The sequence below is a fragment of the Canis lupus genome, chromosome 36 (assembly GCF_048164855.1).
Source record: "Canis lupus baileyi chromosome 36, mCanLup2.hap1, whole genome shotgun sequence".
NCBI classification, from domain to species: domain Eukaryota; kingdom Metazoa; phylum Chordata; class Mammalia; order Carnivora; family Canidae; genus Canis; species Canis lupus.
The window spans coordinates 18,995,662-19,020,008 of NC_132873.1; the positions used below are offsets into that span (position 1 = coordinate 18,995,662).

General features: G+C 35.5%; 1 protein-coding gene across 11 annotated transcripts in view; it reads right to left on the reverse strand.

Moving 5' to 3' along the window:
* NBEAL1 (neurobeachin like 1) overlaps positions 1 to 24,347 on the reverse strand; it is a 178,014-nt gene that overhangs the window by 151,500 nt on the left and 2,167 nt on the right. For 10 of the 11 annotated variants that reach the window (XR_012024946.1, XM_072812973.1, XM_072812975.1 and 7 more), the window contains exon 3: positions 1,388 to 1,479. Coding sequence is in view for 9 of the 11 variants with exons in the window: in XM_072812973.1 (XP_072669074.1) it covers positions 1,388 to 1,479 (92 nt within the window). In the remaining 2 variants the exon portion in view is untranslated. Of the gene's footprint in view, positions 1 to 1,387; positions 1,480 to 4,462; positions 4,636 to 24,347 lie in introns of all 11 variants that reach the window. The other variant, XM_072812977.1, reaches the window with a different exon arrangement.

Genomic DNA, 24,347 nt, shown 5'->3' on the forward strand with positions numbered 1-24,347 from the left:
ATGCCTCAGTCCAAAGCTCTAATGACTTATTCTCTGAATTATTAAAATTACCCCTTAACTGCACTTCTTGCCTTCAGTCTCAACCCTTTCCAGTTTAACCTAATACCACTATAGGGACTTTTAAAAAGCAAACTTTTTTTTTTTTTTTTTTAAAGATTTTATTTATTTATTCATGATAGTCACAGAGAGAGAGAGAGAGAGAGAGAGAGGCAGAGGGAGAAGCAGGCTCCATGCACCGGGAGCCCGACGTGGGATCCGATCCCGGGTCTCCAGGATCGCGCCCTGGGCCAAAGGCAGGCACCAAACCGCTGCGCCACCCAGGGATCCCTAAAAAGCAAACTTAATCATGACACTGTCATGTAGAAAATTTTTGCAGAGCCTCACATCTTCCACAACAAAAAATCAAAGTCCATTAGCCATGCATACACGGCATTTCATGATCTGGCTTCTGATCCTCCAGACTCAATTCACCCATGTCCACCCTCTGATGGACTATCCCCATCCCCAAACTGCAAATGCTTTCCTCCTTAAAGATTTTTAATTCCTTAGATACTCTTTCTCATTATCAACCACCACCCATTTCTCCCCTTCCATCTCAATGTATCTCTATAAATGGGAGTTCTTTTTGTGGCTAAAAGTGTCTAGGGTCTCCTCATTTCTCCAGCTTTTTATCCCAGCCTAACCTAACCCCTCTTACCTTAGTAACAGCTATAAGGTCTTCAAGATGGCTTGAAAAAAAAGTAAAAACTTTTATCTGGTAAGTGGGCCTGGGAACTGTGAATGGAGAATGATGGTTGGCAGAGTAATTTCCACAAAATTTGAATTTTTCTATCATTTTTGTGTTTTTTAACTCTAACTTTGAAAAATATGAATATTTCATCTCCTCCAAGATGTCTTCTAAGGCCTCACTCTATAACAAAACCGTAATTATAAGTATAGTGTTCTCAGTGAGTTCTGTGAGTCTAATGAATTACTGAACCTGAAGGAGTCGTGAAAACTTTCAAACTTATATCCAGTTGGTCAGAGGCATGAGTGGCTCCCAGGATCTGCAACCAGTGTCTTAAGTGAGAGCAGTCTTGTTGAGAACTTTGCCCTTACTTTGTGGGATCTATCACTGACTCCAGGTAGTGTTAGAAATGAAGTGAATTGCAAGACACCTAGTTTGGTTGTAGTTCACCAACGTAATCTTTACTTCAAGAAGCCAGGTCTCATTTTAGCAGGCAAACATGCTATGATGAATTAACAAAGTCTGCCATAGGAGCAGGATTATGCAGAAGTATCATGTATGTCACATAATTGCTATCCTTGTAATAGGCCATCAGTGAAGTCTTTGTGCCTCAAATTCACAAAGTCAACTAAGAATAGAAAATTAAGTATTTCTACATACCTGGTAGGCAGCTTTTCAAAGTCAACATCTAAGAATTGTTCATAGCTAGAAACAAAATTGTCCAACCAGAGTTTCAGGTAATCTGGATCTTTCTGAAAAAAAGAAAACCAATATTAAGTATACCTGTCAGGGGAAAAAAAAAAAAAAAAAACATGCTTTCATTCCTATAAGCATATAGAAGCAATAATATGAAATCTCTTAAATGATATTCAGGAAAACACACGTGAAATTTTAAAATGTCTATTAAGTATAGTGAACCCTTGGGGCACCTGGATGGCTCCATCAGTTAAGCATCAGCTAGGATCGTGATCCTGGGGTCCTGGGATTGAGCCCTGCATTGGGCTCCCTGCTTGACAGAGAGCGTACTTCTCCCTCTCCCTCTGCTGTTCTCCCTACTTGTGCCCGCTTTCTGTCAAAAAAATAAATAAAATAGAAAGTATAGTGAACCCTCAAATGGCTTCCCATGTCACTCAAAGAGCTACAATTTTAACAATGTCCTATAAGATTCTAAACAATTTGCCCTCCTCTATTCCCTGACATTATCCACTATTACCCTCTACTACCCTGGCTTCCTGGTTATTACTGGGACATGCTAGATATACTTCTACCGTAAGGCCCTTCAACAGTCAAAAGACTATTTTCTCTAGCCAGAACACTCTTTCCCCAGATAGATGAATGAATGGCTAACTCCCTCATCTTCAAGTCATTCCTTAAATGACATTCTCAAAAGCCTACTTTTACCATCCTGTCTTAAAATTGCAAATCTTACTAACTTTACCTAACCCTATTCTGTTTCCCTCCTGTGGTGCTTTCTCACCTTCTATCATACTGTGTCCTTTATTTAGTTATTAGTTTATTGTCTGTCATTTCCCTGAGAATGTAGGCTTCACAAGTGCAAGGCCTTTCTAAGGGCTTACCATGAGTGACTTCTTTTTGTTTACTAATGGATATCTAACCAGTGCTTGGCACTGAGCAGGTGCTCAATAAATATTTGTTTAGTGAATTAATGAGAAATACAAGATGCGTAAGTAAAATAAAATCAGATATAGATCATTAATCTAAACAAAAACTAAAATTAAACTCTTCTAGAAGAAAATATAGGAGATACAATATACCTTTATAGGAGATATACCTTTGCAACGTTGGGGTAGACAAAGGTTTCTTGACTAATACGCAAAAATCACAAACCAAAAAAAAACTTAGTTAAGTCTTAATCAAAATTAAAAACATTTACTCATCAAAAGACACCAGTTAGAAAATGAAAAGGCAAGGCATATCAGCTGAAAATATTCTTAATACATATATTTGACAAAGAACTTACACTAAGAATATATAAAGAATTCCTAAAAATCACTACCAAAAGGACAACTCAATTTAAAAATGGGCAAAGTGGGGGGCACCTGGGTGACTCAGTAGTTAAGTGTCTGCCTTCAGTTCAAGTTGTGATCTTGGGGTCCTGGGATTGAGTCCTGCGTTAGGCTCTCTGCAGGGAGCCTGCTTCTCCCTTGACCTACATCTCTGCCTCTCTGTGTCCCTCATGAATGAATGAATGAATGAATGAATGAATGAATAAATAAATAAATAAATAAATAAATAAATAAAATCTTTAAAAACAAAAAAATGGGGGTGCTTGGGTGGCTCATGGTTGAGCATCTGCCTTTGGCTCAGGTCATGACCCCGGGGTTCTGGGATCAAGAATAAATGAATAAATAAAATCTAAAAACAAAACAAAAAACGCCAAAGTTCAGACATTTCACGAAAGGGGATATAGGAACGACCAGTGAATGAAAGCATGTTTAATATCATTAGTTATCTAGAGAAAAGCAAATAAAAATCAAATGGAATACCCACTAACACACTCACTAGAATGGCCAAAACTAAAAACCCTGACCCTTCTAAGTGTTGGGGAAGATGTGGAGCAACTAGAACTCACACACTTCTGGTGGGAGTATAAAATGGTATAATCATTTAGAAAATAGTTTGGCAGTTTCTTTTAAAGTTAAACATAGACATACCACATGGTCTTCCCTTGAGAGAGGGAAAAACACATAACTACAAAAATGTACAAAAATGTTCATAAAAGATTTATTTTTAGTATGCAAAAGCTGGAAACAACCCAAAATTCCATCAATGAGTTAACTGACAAAGAAATTGTGCTATACTCATACAACGGAATGCTATTCAGGAATAATATTGAGTTAACTATTGATACAACAAACAGAAATTTCAAAAACATAACTGAGCAAGAAATGCCAGGCATTAAAGTGTATCACTGTACGATTTCATTAGAGCAGGCTATGATGAGAGAAATTAGATCACTGGCTGTCTTTCAGAGGACTGACTATAAAGGGACACAAAGGGAACGTTCCTAGGTGATAGAAATTTTCTATTTAATTATGTAAGTGGTTACACAAATGTTTGCCTGTAACAAAACATTAAGTTTGGGGCAGCCCAGGTGGCTCAGCGGTTTAGTGCCGCCTTCAGCCCGGAGCGTGATCCTGGAGACCCGGGATCAAGTCCCACGTCGGGCTCCCTGCATGGAGCCTGCCTCTCCCTCTGCCTGTGTCTCTGCCCCTCCATCCCTCCCTCTCTCTCTCTCTCTCTCTCTTGAATAAATAAAATCTTAAAAAAAAAAAAAAACATGAAATTTGACACTTAAAATGTGTGCATTTTATGGTCTATATCTCACAGTTTATTTGAAATAAAATTATTCCTCAGACATATCTCTTTAAATATAAATTGCATCGTTAAAAATGATGCTCAAATGTATTTCCTCCCTCTCTTAACCCTTCCTTATTGCAGTCAATTTCAACAATACTCAGAAGTTTTACTTAGTCACTATTGGTTAGGCACTGCACTTGGATAAAGGGAACTCAAGTAATTTATTTCCCTAAAATAAAAGCATTACACTACAAATCAGAACTGCTAAAAGAATGTTCCCAGAATATACAGAGACTGGTGACCTTTTGTGTATTTTTTTTCTATTAATACACTGTTCCAAAATCGGATTGTAAATTGCCACTATCTACATCATCACTGAGAAACAAGATGGAAGTATTTCAGAAAAAGAACTACCTTATGTGAGAAATTTTCAAGGGTTCCATTACTTGCTGTTTTTATTTCCAACTAGTACATTATTCATTTATTCAGTTACTCATTTATCCATTCAGAACAGAATAACAGAAATACAAGTAGCTGTGGAGTTTTCCTTATCATTCTTGCTTTTAATAAAGCATAGGATTATCTCTCTGTAAAAGACACAAAACAGTCTCGTAACACCATAAAGAATTAATGCGTTTCTCCTCATAGTTTATTTAGGAACTGTACAGTATCTGGTTCAAAGTGTAAAGGTCAGGGTTACAAGTGGTTGGCGTGTACAGAGCTCCCCTAGGAAGCAGGACAACTTATACAGAAAAAAAATGGTACTCAAATCTGGAAAGGCTTCATTTTAAAAAGTAAAGCAGCTACAGTTTTTGAGCATATGCCATGTGCTAAGTAAGTACTATAGCAGGCATTTTTAAATATGTACCACTGCATTTACTCCTTATACCTATCCAGAGGTTTCATTTCCCCATTTTGTAGGAAAGAAAAGGGATGTTCTAGAAAATATAACTTGTCCAGTCTCAGATTTAGTATTGATAGTGCTGGGATTAAAATGCAAGATAGATGAATCCAAATGTGCTCCTTCCACTACACTACACTCTCTTTGAACTATGAGCACAGCTTTAGTGAGCAAATAGAGGAAAAGACTCAGGGTCAGTAAACTCAAGGCTATAAATAATTCAACACATAACACAGCCACATTCTACACAGACAAAATTCTTAGAGAATCTATACTTTACTGCCAAAAAACACAAAAAGATGTCCACATACCCAGAAATGATATTATTTTTTGTAAGATTTTATTTATTTGAGAGAGAGAGAGAGAGCATACACAGAAGCGGGGGGGGGGGGGGGGAGGGCAGAAGGAGAGGGAGAAGCCTACTCCCCACTGAGCAGGGAACCTTATGCAGGGCTCAATCCCAGGAACCTGAGATCAGCCCTATCATGCCCTGAGCCAAAAGCAGACCCTTAACCTACCCACTCTACAGGAACAATATTAATTAAACTCAAACTAAGTCACTTTCATGTTTAAGAGTTCGGTATACTGAAACACCACAGTAATGTCTATTTGTACACTATTTACACACAACACACAGATGTATTATGTACTGTAGGAGCACTGGGACCAAATTACAGGGACTCTAATACCTGCTCTGCCACTTTCTCGAATAAGTCATCCTATGTTTGCATTATCAGTTTTTTTCTCTATAAAAATGAATATAATAATACCTTTCCCCCAAAAAGTAAAATAATAATACCTTTCCTATAGGGCTGTCATAAAAATTAAATAATCTAATATATGTCAAGGGCTTAAAATAATGTCTAGCACATAGTATATGCTCATGTATTAAAATATTTATAATCTTTCATGTGCCAAAACTAGGGAACTCCCATAAAATAGGAATATTCTATGCAACACATAAACATATTTAACTATTTCCTGATTCCCCTTCCATGATTTTAATTGTATTCTTTTCCTTCCAAATCTCTTTGCATTTACTATCTGTATGGCTTTGGGCAGGTCACTTGATCTCTCTGATCTATTCCTCATCTATAATATTGTTTCCTACCTCGTAAGGTGTTGAAAGCACTGAATAAGATAATACATCTAAGGCAATCAACAGTACCTGTCATTTAGCAATTACTCAAAACATGTTGGTTACCATTATTAAGATACAGACTTGCTATCAAGTTGGTCATGATTTAATGTAATAAATAAGCACTTAGTGAAATAACTACAAAAACAACTTTATCGATTTTGCCCTCAAATATTCATCCAGTCATCTGCCAGTGTTTAAAACTGTCTTTCATTTGAACTGTTAGGTGGTTCTCTACTGGTCTTCACAGCTTCAATTTCTCCTCCCTATACATAGCTACTAATGGGATTTGTTAAATTTAAATCTAAACATTTCTTCCCTCCTGTTAAAATACCTTCAATGGCCCCCATTATCACAGGAAGAAGTTTAAACACTTAAGAGACAGTGGCCACTAGCCAAATGTGATTATTTAAATTACATTAATACACAGAAGGCTTTTATCTTCTCTTAACATCCACTTCCCTGTTGGGAGGCTTTAGTGGGTAATGGAATTAAGAGATCCATACAACTTCATCTAGTTCTTACAGGGTGGGGTTAGAGGTAAGAATAGGGAACACCTTACTTCCTCCATGCAAAGATATTTGGGTTGTAATAGTCCTTTAAGTTTTAAAACTATAAACCTTTAAATATATATATATGTATATATATTTCAACCAATATTGGGCATTTCCCAACTTACATACGAGTTGCATTATAAGAGTTCATTTAAGTCGGTTATATTCATAATATAGTTTCTAATTCCTACCAAAAGAAGATAAATCCCCCCTCAACAGAAACATTATAACAAATGGTAATTCATCTTTCAGGTCAGTCCTCAAGTTTTTCTGACAGAACCTAGATACATCAAAAAACATTAAATAGGGATCCCTGGGTGGCGCAGCGGTTTGGCGCCTGCCTTTGGCCCAGGGCGCGATCCTGGAGACCCGAGATCGAATCCCACATCAGGCTCCCGGTGCATGGAGCCTGCTTCTCCCTCTACCTATGTCTCTGTGCCTCTCTCTCTCTCTCTCTGTGACTATCATAAATAAATAAAAATTAAAAAAAAAAAAAAAAAAACATTAAGTAAGTACATGACCATGTAACAGCCAAGAACAATACTAGGCTCTATAGCTATAATGACAAAACAAAACTTTAAATCAATTTTACCCCCCCAAAAAAATGCATAATCTTATCCTCAAAGTGCTCACTGTTCAGCAGAAAAGAGGCATAAACAAATAAATGCATACAGCATAAGAAATAAAGCAGCTGTAAAAAGTACTGAAATAATAAAAAGGAGGAAGCCTGGCTGGCTCAGCTGGTAGAGTATGCAACTCTTCATCTTAGGGTTATGAGTTTGAGCCCCACATTAGGGGTAAAGATTCCTTAAAAATAAAATCTTAAAAAAAAAATAAAAAGGGAGTTATTGACTGTCAAAATTAGAAATAAGTGAGGAGCAGAAGCACTAAAAGTATTCATAGATCATCATAATCAGACACACTCAAGGAGGAAGAGGAAGAGGGGAATTCCAGACAGACAGAAAATAGCAAGATATTTTCAAAGATGTACAATATTTAGTCCTATTAAGTAAATAGATAAACGGGAGAAGTTAGCATTTCCTGAGCAAGTACTTAAGGACACTGTTCACTTGGACAAATATGATGGACAGTTAGGGAAAAAAAGAAGAAAAAAATGGTTGTACTTAATCAAATTTGAGAAGCACTAGTTAGGAATGGTTAAATGAGATTTTAAACAATATATTATTTTTAAGATGAAATATGCCGTGTGAATGACATTAGAAGTGGTGGTTATAATGTGAAATTTTCAAAACATATATAATCATGAACCTTATCTTCCTGACTCAATTTCATTTATTTTATCAAAGAAATAACTTTTTAAAATCTTTTCCATTATGTTTATTAATTTCTGCTTTCTAAAAGCATTTTATTAAACAATTTCGCAAATACTTAGAATGACATGACTCAGCTTCAACAATTACCAAATCATGCAAGACCAATATTCTTTCACCTGTATCCCCATATTCAACCAGATTATTTTGAAGCAAACCTAGATATATCATTTCATCCACAAATATTTCAATACATAGTCCCAAGAGATCTTTTAAAAACTATGATCAAATATCACATCTGAAAAAATTAGCAGTTCCTTAATATCAGTGTTCAAATGCCTTAACTATTTGATAATATCAGGACCCAAATAAAGTCCATAAATTACATTTGGAGGATGTATTTTTTTTAAAAGCTTTTTATTTATTCATAGAGACACACAGAGAGAGAGAGAGAGAGAGAGAGAGGCAGAGACACAGGCAGAGGGAGAAGTAGGCACCATGCAGAGAGCCTGACGTGGGACTCTATCCAGGGTCTCCAGGATCACGCCTGGGGCTGCAGGCGGCGCTAAACCGCTGCGCCACCTGGGCTGCCCTGGATGATGTATTTTTTAGGTCTATTTAAACCTATAGGTTTCTATTACTTTTTTTTTTTTTTTTTTTGGTCATAATTTATTTGTTGAAGACAATGGGTCATCTGTGAGGTAGTATTTCTCACATCAGGGTTTTGCTGACTGTATGCTCTTATGCCATTTTACATGTTCCTCAGTACTCTGTATTTCCAAATAATTAGATCTTGAAACTATCAAATTTAGGTTTTGTTTTTAGACAAAAAACATAGGTGTTGCTATGTATGTCCTTCAGAATGTATATGTCTAGTTATCCCTTTAGCGATGTTAAAGCCACTTATCATTTTCTACATCCAGTATGATTAATTTTTGCAATAAACCTTTTAATTTCCTGGGATGCCTGGGTGGCTCAGTGGTGGAGCATCTGCCTTCAGCTCAGGTCATGATCCTGGGGTCCTTGGGAGCCTGGTTCTCCCTCTGCCTATGTCTCTTCTCTCTCTCTCTCTCTCTCTCTCTCTCCCCCTCTCTGTGATTGAATAAATGAAATGAATAAATAAAATCTTAAAAAAAAAACCTTATAATTTCTTTATGTCACCATGACTACTAGAAAGATTTGCAAAAGAAAGCACTATTTAAAAACAAAAAAACAAAAAAAAAGAAAGCACTATTAATCTTATTTCCACATTCCTAATTAATATAACCAGATAGTTCATCCCAAGATGTTATGATTTCTTAAAATTAAATATACTCAATACATGTCAATCTTCTTGTATATTTCCTACAACAATTGAAAAACAGAACAATAGGGATCCCTGGGTGGCGCAGCGGTTTGGCGCCTGCCTTTGGCCCAGGGCGCGATCCTGGAGACCCAGGATCGAATCCCACATCGGGCTCCCGGTGCATGGAGCCTGCCTCTCCCTCTGCCTATGTCTCTGCCTCTCTCTCTCTCTCTCTCTCTATCATAAATAAATAAAAATTAAAAAAAAAGAAAAGAAAAACAGAACAATAAATTTGAGAATTTTCACATTGAAGAGCTTATAATTTCCCTCAGTCTACTTTCTTTGGATTTATTATTCTTGAAATGGATAGCATATTAATCTATTTCTGCATAACAAATTAAATACATTCAGAAGCTTATATAACAAATATTTTATGAGTGTTTTGGGTGAGGAATTCAAAACCAGCTCAGAGTTTCCAATGAGCCATCATCATAATGAAGATGTTAAGTAGGGCTGTGGTCTTAGCAAAGCTTGACTGGGCTGGAAAAACTACTTTCAATCTCACTAATGTGGTGTCTGGCAAGGCTTCCGTTCATAACATGGCCTCTCCATAGACCTGCTCAAAACATAGCAGCTGGCTTCTCCAAGTCAATGATCCAAGAAAAAAGGAGTAACTGAGATGAAAACAAGGGTGTCTTTTCTCATTTCAGAAATGATATACTTTTGCCAAATTCTATGGTCACAAAAGAATCCTGGTACACCGTAGGAGGCCACTGTAAAAGGGTGGGGCTACCAGGATGTGAGGATCTTAAAGGCTTATGACTACAAATATCTAGTTCATAAATTTTTAGCCTTTTTTAAAAAACATATTTAAAGCCACAAATTTTCCTAAGTCATGTGTAGTCACTTCCCATCAAGTTATAAAATGTTGTATGGGGATCCCTGGGTGGCGCAGCGGTTTGGCGCCTGCCTTTGGCCCAGGGCGCGATCCTGGAGACCCGGGATCGAATCCCACGTCGGGCTCCCGGTGCATGGAGCCTGCTCTGCCTATGTCTCTGCCTCTCTCTCTCTCTCTGTGACTATCATAAATAAATAAAAATTTTAAAAATAAATAAATAAATAAATAAATAAATAAATAAATAAATAAATAAATAAATAAAATAAAATGTTGTATGTTTATCATTCAGGTACTTACTTACTTACTTATTTATTGAAAGAAGTGGAGGAAGGACAGGGGAGAGGGAGAGAGAGAATCTTAAGCAGGCTCCACACCCAATTCAGAGCCTGATGCTGGGCTCCATCTCACAACCATGAGATCATGACCTGAACCAAAATCAGACTCAGATGCTTAAATGAGCCACACAAGTGCCCTTCAAAACTCTAATTTTTATTACTTGTTCTTTAATCAAAGGTTTACTTAAAAGGGTATTTCACAACCTTCATTCAGTTTTAATCTGATATTGATCAAAATATATTTGTCACTGTTAAACATACTCTATTATTTTGATCATTTGAAATTTGCTCTAAGGTCTCATATCATTTTTGTAAATGTTTGCGTGGTCGGAAGGAATATATGTTGGGTATAGTGTTCTACATAAATTCCTTATTATCAAGCTTGTCAATTCTATTAAGTCTTCTGCATCTTCACTGACATTTTTAGTCTATGCATTCTTTCAGTTACTGAAGTGTTGTTTTTAAAAAAACTAATAAGGCAAGTCATATAGAAAAAAAAACCTTATGATTGTCATATTTTCATTTCTCTGTGCTTGCTCTGACACTGAGGTACACACAAATTTTAAATTGTTATATTTTCCTGCTGAATTGAACGGTTTTTCTGAACATGGCTTTATTTCACTTTACTTTGAAAAAAATTTATTTGGTTGGAAATAATAGATTCATAAGTCTTTTCTTCAAAGATGTCACCCTTTTTGCTTCCATCATTATTACTAAAAAGTCAGCTATTACTTCTGTCATCTCTTTGAAGATCTTTTTTTCTCTGGCAACTTTTAAGATTTTTCTTTTTCTTTGGTTCTCTGCAAAACCACTTAAAGTTTCACTATGATGTATCTTGGTATGAAATCAGTTTTATTTACTCTGCTTGAAATTCTGTGGACTTTCATTAATCCTGGAACATTTCATTAATCTCTTCAAGTAATACGTTTGTCTCCTTCTTCCTTTCCTCTTCCTTTTCAGAATCCAATTAAACATGTTATTTCACATTAGCCTTCATCTCTTAACCTTCCTTCCATATATTCCATTTGACTTCCTAGTTATATTCTAAAAAGGACTTACGATCTCCCTTCCAATTCTCTAATTCTCTTCAGCTGTCTAAACCCAAATCGGTCACATTTATTGGTTTTTAAATATTACTGGGATTCCCCATTATTCCCCTAGATATTCTATTTCTTTTTTTAAAACTACTAGTTCACTTTTATATCACATTTCTCTGATTCCAAGATTTTTTTTTTTAAAACTACTAGTTCACTTTTATATCACATTTCTCTGATTCCAAGATTTTTTTTTTTTACACTTTGGTTTGTGTGGTGTTTTTTTTTTTTTTTAAGATTTTATTTATTTATTCATGATAGACATAGAGAGAGAAAGAGAGGCAGAGACACAGGCAGAGGGAGAAGCAGGCTCCATGCAGGGAGCCCGATGTGGGACTGGATCCCGGGACTCCAAGACCACGCCCTGGGCCAAAGGCAGGTGCTAAACCGCTGAGCCACCCAGGGATCCCACACTTTGGTATCTTTGAAATCAAAATGCATCTTCTAATTGCTCTCAGAAAGGCTGTTGTTAAGACCTATTTGTCAATGCTTTGCAAACCTGGTAACAAAGGTTTCATATTGATATTCTTTCTCTAGATTTATGCACAGTTAGTACCACATGTTGAGTTTAATTGCTGTTAAAAATTTACTATGATTAGGCAATAGAATGAAGTTGTGTATACAAAAAAGGTATGAAAACAGAGCAGTAGGGTATAATTTGACATTAATGATACAACTATTTGTTACCATAGAAATAATCACAATTTTATGTTTCATGACAAGGCAAGTGCTTTATGAAGTGAACAATGGGAGATACCCTCAAATAGAGGAAACTGAAATACATGCAAAGAATTAACTACCATATGCCAACCAATGCAAATGAAGACAAGAGTATCTGTCAAATCTCTTGGAAAATATGATATTCCAAGACAATAAGAGCCTGTTATGATTGATTCACAAATCATGAATTAAATTATTAAGCTGCAATTTGAAAATATATTTGGTATCTGTATTGAAGTTTCTTCTTCCAGAGGAATTTGCATTTGCTTTTACCAAGCACCAGACTAGTCTCCATGACTTAGGGATTTTGGACTTTGGAAGGAAGGTAGATTTGATTGCAAATCCACAAAAGAATCAACTTGTGGTAACATCTTCTCAGGGACTTTTCTCCTTTTAGCTCTGCTTAAAACAAAGCCATTTTTCCCTAGTCTCCCAACTGAAGATGGAAGAGTGAGGTGGGTTTGCTTTTCAATTGAGCTTTACGCCAAGGGTGTACACCTTTGGGGGTCACGAGGGAAAACCTATTAGACTTCTCACTCTAATTAGTCTTTAGCTTTGACTTCTTCCTTCCATCCACAAGATGAGAAAAAACAAAAGCAGAAGTTCACCAGGAAAAGTGGCTTCCATTCTCCATCTAATGAAGTTCCTGCTTTCACTAAGATTTAAAGCCTTACCATCCTGCCAGCTTTTCAATGTTATTAAAATATGACTTAAATTTTATTCAGCATTGTAAATGATTTTCAGAAGGGTTGGTCCAACAACCCTTGGAAAAGAAAGAAAAGTCTACCGTAAGGTCACTTTTCTTTCATAATTTTGGTCAGGATTTATATGTGTCTGGAACATATTCTGTGGCTATCAAACTACTATCCATTCTTTAAAACCTTGATGAAATGCTCTCTTTAATCAATCTCTGATGAGTTCATTCATCTTCCCTAAAGTCTCACATCTAAGCCTACAATCTAAATGGGAAACTGACTCTAGTTGGAAAAGCATGCCCACAGATGAAGTTAGTCAATTAAATAGATAAAAGATACAAAATTTTGATGAAAGAAAGCCTGTCACATCTTTAAAGGTTTGGAAGTCATTTTAACGTAAATGAAAAAGGAACGTTCAAATAGAGGTTTATGTAAAAAATAGGCTTAGAATACACCAATTCCTATAGAAATGATTTCAAATTTTACTTTAGGTATTCATTAAAAAAAAAAAAGTCATTCAGATAACTAAGTTCCAGATTTGATCAACATAGCTGATTCAGTTAAACCTGGCAGGATTTGAAAACGCTAACACATGGAACATTTAAATGTTAGGTATAACATGACTTATTCCATTAATGTTGCATTCACCTTGGAATTTCACACATGGTGGACAGGTAAAGAAATTTCTGGAGCAGGTGTTTCTGGGAAATCAGGTGATCAAATGTACCACTGTGAGATGGGATGCTGACAGCAAGGAAGGCTGTGCATATGTAGGAACAGGAAATACAAAGGAACTCTGTACTTTCTATTCAATTTTGCTATGAATCTAAAACTGCTCTAAAAAATGAAGTTTATGTTAAAAAAATTTTAAATAGAGGAAAATACACAATTCAAGGGATAAAGTGACAGTAAGCAACATGTGTATACAAGCAGGTACCCAATAACTAGTTGAACTACAGCAAATTCTTTTTATTTAGGTTTATTTTTTTTAGTAATCTCTACCCAACGTGGGGCTCAAACTCATGTCCCCAAGATCAAGAGCTGCATGTTCTGCTGATTGAGCCAGCCAGGCACCCCCACCTACGGTGAATTCTTTTAAGATAAGCCTACCACTAGGCATGTATTAATTAAATATAACATTGATACCTTTTAAACGAAGCTTAAAAGTTTAAAATAATATTGAAGTGTCATGTTAGGTTTAAGTTTTTCAAATTTAATATCTTAATGATGTTAATAGTAGTAAATATAATTTACAGATTTTTCAATCACATCCATAAAGTACTTAAACTGAAAATCTCTGAAAAAATGAAATGTTTACTTTCTGAATGTTTATATTTTCTAGAATTGTATCTCAAATTTAAAAAATTTTAATGCTGACATAAATCAGAACTTTTCTTAGACCATAAATCTAAATTAGAAAATTTATGCATTTTTATCCCTAAAATGAAGTTAATTCACTAGAAAATTAAAATTTTATATTTGAACTTATTTAAATTTTGTATTTTGACAAAAATCCTGAGTCAAAATTACTCAATAAAAAAGTATAAATTCACTTCACAATACCATAAAATAGTACATATCTTTCCTAATATTCAAATGCTTTCTTTTTTTAAATTTTTTTCCTTATTTTACACAGAGCACGTGCTCAAGAAAGAGCAAGCGAGTGAGCACAAGCACTTGAGCAAAGTAGGGGGAGTGACAGGCAGAGGGAAAAGCTCCTGGCAGAGCAGGGAGCCTGATACAGAACTTGATCTCAGGACCCTGGGATCATGATCTGAGCCGAAGGCAGATGCTTAACAGACTGAGCCATTTAGGAGACCTATTCAAACAAATGTTTAATGTCAGGAAAGATTATGTAGCAGTTAAATGTATCAAACAACACTACATTTTTTTACAGAGGCAAATTGTGAAATGCTCGAATGACTTTTTTGAGAAATGCATGGATCAGTTAATGCTTTGGTTCAATGTGAGTAGATAATTCCAGGAGTTTGAATCTTTTATGTCACAAGACATAAAAGAAAATGTTAATATTCCTTAGATGTAAGTAAGAACAAGTTACTTTCAGTATTTTAAAAGACAATGTAGTCCAGGAGCACCTGGGTGGCTCAATCAGTTAAGTGTCTGACTTTCGATTTAAGCTCAGGTCACAATGTCAGGATGGTGAGATTGAGCCCCACATGGGCCTTGGTGCCAGGTGTAGAGTCTGCTGAAGATTCTCTCTTCCTCTCCCCTTGCCTCTCCCCCTCACCTCCGTCCCTGGTGCTCACACATGCTTGTTCTCTCAAAAAAAAGAAAAAAAAAGTTTTAAAGGATAGTATAGTCCCTATAAATATATTTAAGAGTAGGGCTCCCTATTTTCCCTATTGAAAAAGAAGTGGCACATTACAAGGTGAATTCTATTCTTTTTAGTAAAAGCTGAGGAAAAGATGAGGAAATCAGGGCTGCTAACTAACACTTGTCTGAATTCTGTCATCATCAAAGGAGATCATTTATATTTATGGTAGATTCCAGTCATTTCACATAGTTACCCACATCTTGAAAAATTTTGAATGACCAGAAAAAAATTGTCAGAAAAAATAAATTCCATTTTCACAAAATAAATCAAAAGTTTTTGTTAAGGCATCTGAGTATAAACAGAAAAAGTTAGGTAGGCCAAACACTTAAATTCATATACTACAAGTCACTAAATGCTGATCTACATGCATTTTATTTTACATAATTTAAAATGAAGGACCACTGAGAATTAAGTATAGCACCTGATTCCCAATGTATCTATTTACAATTCATAATGATTCTAATAAAAGAGAATATTTAGGGGATCCTGGGTGGCGCAGCGGTTTAGCGCCTGCCTTTGGCTCAGGACACGATCCTGGAGACCCAGGATCGAATCCCACATCGGGCTCCCGGTGCATGGAGCCTGCTTCTCCGCCTCTTCTCTCTCTCTCTCTGTGTGTGACTAACGTAAATAAATAAAAATTTTTTTAAAAGATTAAAAAAAAAAGAGAGAATATTTAAAATGACAGCCACTATCTACCAATGATTAAAATAAGCTGTGATTTTTTTTTCATACTAAGTCTTTATTTTTCTAGAACTTAGGAATAGTCTAATTAGCCACATCTTAACAAGTACACACATAGAACTATTCTAAGTAGTTTTATAATATATTGTAATAATAGCAAACCTGAATTAGAAATGTTAGCAGTATGCCTAAAAAAAAAATGAATAAAGTAAAACATCTATCATTTACCTATCACAAATTTGATCTATGAATTCAGAGGGTTATACATAATACATGTCTCAGTCCCAAAGTCTAAAGCTAACCTAATAGAAAACCCCAGTCTTTTTCCCCCTAAATTGAAGAAGACAAGTTTGCCTTTTATTTCAAATACTACAGAATACCATGTTGGAGTTATTTGACAATATAGTTAGACAAGAGAAAACAAGTGAAGGCAAAAGAATTAGTGAACTCTCATTTTCTATAGGGGACTTTTTTTTTTTTTTTTTTTTAATTTTTATTTGTTTATGATAGTCACACACACACAGAGAGAGAGAGGCAGAGGGAGAAGCAGGCTCCATGCACCGGGAGCCCGATGTGGGATTCGATCCCGGGTCTCCAGGATCGCGCCCTGGGCCAAAGGCAGGCGCTAAACCACTGCGCCACCCAGGGATCCCTATAGGGGACTTTCTATATGCAGGAAGCCAGATGAATGGTTTGGTCATAAGAATGTACACAGTCTCCAGTGCCTTCGTCAGATGTACCAAAAGAACATTAGAGAAAAAGAACCTCTAGGAACAAGAGAGAACAGTAGCCTGTGCAACTACTCCCAAGGCACAGAACCAGAATCAAATCATGGAACATTCCTTCTTTGAAAGTAGAGGGACGAGGTGACATTTGCCCAGTATTCAGAATTGCGATGGACCAAAGCCTCCTCTATGCTTCCCATTCTCTCTTTTTCCAAGAGTCTTTATTGTGGCATTCCTATTTTAGTTTCATTACAATATATTGGGGCTGTGGGGGCCAGATATCAACCATGTCTTCTGAGGTCACAGGTCTCTATACCAATAAAAATCACAATTGGACCTGATACATAGTATAAGATCTTGGGTTTTAATTGGTATGATGATTGGATAAGACTTCTGGTGTTATTAAAATGGACATGAAGTAGATTTTGTATATGGGAGAGATATGAATAATTGTAACCAAAAAAATCAGACTGTGGTAGACTGGATTCTTGGCCCCAAATTTCACCCCCTCATGTAAATTTGCCAAGTAATTTTGCAATAGGGAAAAGAAGCTGTAAAAAAGACAAAGCAGCAGCGGTATGTCAGATACTGATCAAGGCTAGTGTTTCTGAAACATGTCTAAGATCCCTGGAGGTTATGAGAAATATTTCTGGGTCCATAAGTTTCACATAAAAATGTAGTTTGTACTCTCATTTGTATTAATTTTCAAATTAATTTAAGTATATCAAAGTTGACTACCTTATAACTAGCACTCAATTTCTGTGGTCACATTTGCACTATCAATGATCATCAGTGACTTCAATTTGTGGAGCTGTATTTTTCTTTTTTAAAAAGATTTTATTTATTCATTCATGAAAGACACAGGGAGAGGCAGAGACACAGGCAAAGGGAGAAGCAGGCTCCCCACAGGAGCCCAATACAGGATTCAATCCCAGGATCCCAGGATCACAACCCGAGCCAAAGATAGACACTCAACCACTGATCTACCCAGGTGCCCCACAGAGCTGCATTTTTCAAATTACAGATGGAATCTTGAATTTTCAGACGTTCTAGAGCAGTATAGTATAGAGGTCAATAAAGATTCCTTGGCCAGAGAAGTTACAAAAATCAAAAGTAAACATATTCAAACTTTAAGAACAGCAGTTTGGTAGTAATTTTAAGCCTGCTAAATTTAATTAAAAAATTAAAGTAGGGATTTGTCCTTTTTTTTTTATTTGCCCAGATTGTACTTTTAACATTTTTTATTCCTGTATTATTATTACTTTGGTAGGGCCACCAATAATCTCTTTTTAAAAGATTTATTTACTAGAGAGTGTGCCCATGGCAGGGGTTGGTTTAGCGGCATGGGACAAGGAAGAGCAGCAGACCCCTCACTTATTTGCACAGAAACCCACATGGAGCTCGATCTCACAACCCTGAGATCAGCACCTGAGCCAAAACCAAATGTCGAACTGTGCCACCCAGGCACCCCATCAATAATCTCTTAATTATCAAATCCAACATATGCTTCATAGTGCTTTTCTTTATTGCTATACTGAATTTGACAGTACTGACTACTCTCTTTAAAAAAGCCATTGGGCAGCCCCGGTGGCTCAGCAGTTTAGCACCGCCTTCAGCCCAGGGCCTGATCCTGGACACCCGGGATGGAGTCCCCGGTCGGGCTCCCTGCATGGATCCTCTTCTCCCTCTGCCTGTGTCTCTGCCTCTGTGTGTGTGTGTGTCTCTCATGAATAAATAAATAAAATCTTTTTAAAAATTAATTAAAAATAAATAAATAAATAAGCCCTCTACTTGAGGCAACTACTCACTCCTTGTTGTCCCCCCATTCAAACTCCTTACAAACTCTTCTATGTTCCTCCTAAATGATAATGTTCTCCAGGACTCCCTAAAATCTTCTTCTCTTCTTACTTTCATGTAACTCTTCAGTAATTGCCAATAAAACCTGAATCTGCCAATAAAAAACCTGAGAATTATTTTAGACTTATTTTTCACTCACACCCCTATCTACATATTCAAATGCTATTAATTCTACTTTCTACCAGGAAGTTCAAATTTTGATATTCAAAAGATAAGAATTCATGCATCTTAACCCCTTTTTAGAGTGGTACATAAGCTCAAGTCAAATCAAAAAGGTAATATTCCTTTCCTAAGGGCTACTTTCATGTCTATTGATGTAAGATATTTATTTCTTGTTTTCACATCTAACTTCGTAAAACAAACAGGTAACCACTGCTACTGAACTGCTAGCAATTTTTTTTTGTTTTGCTTCAAGTCAAACATTACTTTCCTTATATACAAAGTCATTATTAAGCCACAGAAATTTAAGAGCCATTTTACACTTTGCACATACCAGAGACTTATTAAATGTAGGTTAATTATAAAGGCTAATGTATATTGAGGAATATACATATTGAGGAATCTTAAAAGCTTCACTTAAAATTATAATTCTCTCATTGGAAGAGTTCATGTTCATTCCATTTTTTCCCGAATCTACATATAAACAACTCTAAATTCTATTTTCTTTATGAAGCAAAACTTTTATTCTGAAAAGGAAGCTTACTCTGAGCTCATTGCAAAACTATCTATTTCAGTCATATTCCAGATTTAGCAGGACAAAGGGCAACAGCAGGAAATGGAGCATCACCAAGATCCAAAACAAACTTGGTTTAGAGGAGGAAAAAAATATCCCGTATCATTATTAGAATAACTAAGCACTATGACTGATAGAAAAATAAAAAGATTAAAAATTAAGCCATTGATGAGCTCTGCTTCATCACTAGATAAAAAGGTGAGAATATTGTTCTCTATTATATTAAATAAAGGCAAAATGGAAGTAATGCTACACTCTTGAGCTCATATATGAATTTTAAAACTACTAATAAAGACTACATTTTATATTTCTCACCCTTACAATACATGTAAACATAATCAATTCATCTTTTCTACACAACTTTGAGAGATGCAAAAATAATCACTTTTTTCCCATTTCACAGATGAGAAAATTGTTAACATGAAGAAATTATGTGACCTGTTTTCAGGTCCTTCTTTAAGCTCAGAAGCAAAACTGGGACTAAATGTTGGCTCTAATTCTGTAGCTTCACAAAATTCTTTAGTGTACAATGAATAATTTTTTAAAAAAGCAAATGACAAAAATGAACCATAAATTTCAACCCACATTGCTATATTTCATTTTTTTGTTCACTGCTATATTTCAAATGTCCTGATGCTTTTGAGTCACCTTGTATCTTTTTAGTGAGTTCATGCATTTGATACTTTCCACTACACAGAACAAAAATAACTTAATCTTATCTAAGAATTTGAGAGGTTCCGTTTCTTTTCTGCAGTATTCTAGTGATCAACTATAGCACTCTCAAAAAGCTAAATGTTAAACAGAAATATATCCTAATGCCTATCCAAGGGGACTTAAGAGAGGGACTTATGATACATATGTCTTGTTATTTGCAATAGATAAATTCCAAAAGGTTGTATAACAGACAAAAACTGTTCTGTCTCTCTTACCGTTAAGTACACTATGTAAAAAAATGTCAAAGGATAGGAATAATGTGGTGCCTACTACAGATAATATGAACTAAAATCTTTAGATATCCAAAAGCAAATCAATTTGCCTTTAATACTAAGAAAAATATGCTCAGACAAGAAATAGTTAACTATACTAAAATCCAGATACATGATTAAACCTGTTCAAATTAATGTTTAACTTATAAGAGCTATATGAAATTCACTGTTAATGAAATCCTTGACCCTGGGTGGGTATGGCCGTTTGGAGAAAAGATCAGACTACATAATCAATCTAGTGAAATTATCTATAGAAAGCAGGAATGCTAGGTTTTCAGAAATCATACTGTCTATATTATGTGATAATAACATGATGTTAACAAATAACCTAGTAGGAAGATGCATGTTTCTAACCATGCAATTAAACTCTATTCCTAGAAGAAAAAAGTGAAAAATTAGACCTGAAAAGTTTGGTTAAAACAACTGCCAAGTGGGATCCCTGGGTGGCGCAGCGGTTTGGCGCCTGCCTTTGGCCCAGGGCGCAATCCGGGAGACCCTGGATCGAATCCCACGTTGGGCTCCCGGTGCATGGAGCCTGCTTCTCCCTGTGTCTCTGCCTCTCTCTCTCTGTGTGACTATCATAAATAAATAAAAATTTAAAAAAAAAAAAAAAAACTGCCAAGTCTTTTACCCAAATTATTTTCAAATATCAAGTTTAATTTGTAGGACGCCATCTGCTAAAAACTGATACCAGTAAACTTTTTAAATTGTACTTGAAAGACTTTAAACACTAGCATTTAGGCTTACAACTGAACCTAGGCTAAAAGAAAACATATTTATATATTCTCTTCTCTTTTGCCTAAACAGTATTACCCAAGGATTATTTCTGATATTGCCCTAAAGACCTACTAAACTTTTATAATTATCAATGGCAACTTTTAAAACATCACATTACATAGAAACACTAGGATAATACCTTAATATTGATCTATGGCTAATACACTGTGGAATGCCTCTGCCAGTTAGCACTGTGGCAAATATGGAGAATGTCCTAACCTTACCATTCTGAAACAGACTTTCAAAAATCTTCAAAGTCATCTTTAATCAGGTATGTAAACAAAGTTTGGTATGGATAGCACACCAACGAGGACAGCAAAATGGTAGACAATATTTAAATTTTAATCATTAAAGATGTACTTGATACTTAAGAAAAATAACTGATCACCTTTGGAGCATGCTAGTAACTCAAGTCATCATTCTAAAAACAAAGAGAAAGAATCAAATATTTATCCTGCCTGCCTTCCCTTTAAAGACTCTCAAACAATAGATACAGGGACACTTCTCTATATACGTTCTGCTAATAAAGAAATAATAGAATTGGAACATCACAGTTTTGCAAACTCCTAATGAAATAATCAATACACATAAGTAAAACTCACTGATAGTGGAAACACTTACTCTAGGCTTCCCCCACCAAAGAGAACATGAATTAACCAAGTCTCTAGATCTGCCAGTTTGCAGACACCAGGAGAGAAAAACAATTAAAATCAAGTAATGAAATCAGCAAAACCCAGAATGAGGAAAACTCTAATATCAAAACCTGGTTTCTTCAACAAATAATCAGAAGGAATAAAAAGTATTGTGGGGGAGAACCTATAGATTAAAAGATTTAACAGAAACTTTCAACAAAATATGTGTATACTTTGTTTAAATATTGAGTCAAACAGCAGGAAAATAAGAATATTTATACTATCAGAAAAGTTTGAGCACTGACCAGATATTTGATGACTGACTTGAAGAATTATATTTTATCACGTTTTTTTTTATTTTTTTAAATTTTTATTTATTTATTATAGTCACCGAGAAAGAGAGAGAGAGAGAGAGAGAGAGAGGCAGAGACACAGGCAGAGGAAGAAGCAGGCTCCATGCACCGGGAGCCCGATATGGGATTCGATCCCGGGTCTCCAGGATCACGCCCTGGGCCAAAGGCAGGCGCCAAACAGCTGTGCCACCCAGGGATCCCTGATTATCACGTTTTTAAGAAGAGTTTCATAGATATACTTTTAAATACTTATTAGATAAGATGATGTTGTCTGGATTTGCTTTAAAATATTTCATGGGTAATGGAGGGTTATAGATGATATGAATTGATAAGTTACCGAAGCAGAGTGACAGATACAAAAGAGTTCCCTGTATTATCTTCTCTATGCCTACTTGAAATTTTTCATAAGGAAAAACTTAACAAAGACGATGAGCTAAAAAAATCTATATGACAATCCAGAAGTATAAGGACAAAATAAATGCATGTCCCTCCGAAGTCAAAACAAATGAAAATGTTAATGGTGAATTAAAACAAGCATTCTCCCTATACACACAGACCAAATGAAAAAATGTGAGAGCCAAAGAGGTAAATCTTGCTCAAGGTCACAAAATAAAACAGGAGCAAAGCCAAAACTAACTTCACAGTTACAAGCCCACAAAAGGTCTAAATTGGAGCTAAGTTAAAAGAAGATCTGTGCAGTCTTGAAGTAGTCTGAAGACTCATTAAAGGTGTAAGTAAAGGTCTAAAAAGTCAGGTGAAAGAGGCAGGTGGTTTGAAAGCAATATGCTAAAATGAGAGCAATAAGGCTGGACAGTGTAAAGAACAACTGGCTATCTGGTAATCATTCTCACCGGGGAGCAGAAGTGTTAAATATATGATGTATATTTGGAAACTACTTGAATTGTCTAGCTTACACATTATCTAGCTTACAAGCTTACCCATGAACTGATGAAACATAAATCATTATTTTAATAACAATTTTTGAAAATAGTCAAAAAATTTTAAATCTTAAGTGCACAACTGATTTAAATCTTAAACATAAAAATGGGATTCATACAAAAAACCTTATTTTTTTTTAAGATTGTATTTATTTATTCACACAGAGAGAGAGAGGCAGAGACCCAGGGAGAGGGAGAAGCAGGCTCCATGCAGGAAGCCTGACATGGGACTCGATCCCGGGTCTCCAGGATCATGCCCTGGACTGAAGGTGCTGCTAAACTGCTGAGCCACCAGGGCTGCCCTATCCAAAAAATTTTAAAAGGAGGGGTTTATCTTCCTGTCCAAAATTAGGCTTTAAAATTTGACCGTGAAGGGTCTTCGTTATTTACTTAAACATCTTTATAAAAGAGTAAGGATTCATATTTATAATAAAGGTTATCAAGAATAAAATTCGGGGTATGCCAACAAACTATACTATCTTTTCTTTTTAAAGATTTTTAAGTAACCCCTACACCCAATGTGGAGCTCAAATTCACAAGCCCATGATCACGAGTTGCATGCTCTACATGCTCTGACCCAGCCAAGTGCCCCTATACTATCTTTTCAATAAGCACAATGACAAAACAAGAGCTCTACCTACAAAGCAGAATAAGATGTAACCCCATTTATCTTTTGTCATCCTGAAAATGTAAAACCTCCTAATCTTAATGAATTTTTAAATAAATCATTTTTAAACAATCAACATTCTTCATACTAAAATGCATTTTAATTTCTGGCTGACATGTATGTTAGTGACTATTTTCAAAAGTGGTGAATTAGATTCCTTTTTTATTGGAAAAAATGGTCTATTTTTAAAAAGACATTTCTGGCATTAAATTACACAAGACTAAAAAAGCTATTTTAAAAATCCACTATCAAACATTTCAAAGTAAATGTCCTTCAGTAACTGTAAGAAATACCAAACCAGGAAGTCAAAGAAAATTCCACTGTGACCTCTAAAATTTAGTATTAGAGATAACGGAGATCACTTGTTAAAGAGTAACTTGTTCTTTAAAAAGCTGAATAAAAAAAGGAGCCTGAAGGGATAATGCAGAAATAAAAGCTGAGACCTGAGAACTTCACCACAGAGCTAAAGAAACTCAAGTAGTAAATTAGAGATGTTTCCTGACCCTTAACAATATCTTCCAAGTGGTTAATGTAGCTCTTTTCTTGAAAAACATGTTTTCAAATAGTATCCTTCTCTTCCAATAACCTAAAATCAAAGCTAACATGTAAAAATTCACACAAAGACAAAAAATTCTCTTGTATAAAATAAAAATTAAGGAGTCATTATGGATAAAAGCATGGATTTAACAACTCAAGTGGTTCTACTTCTCAATAGCCCCTT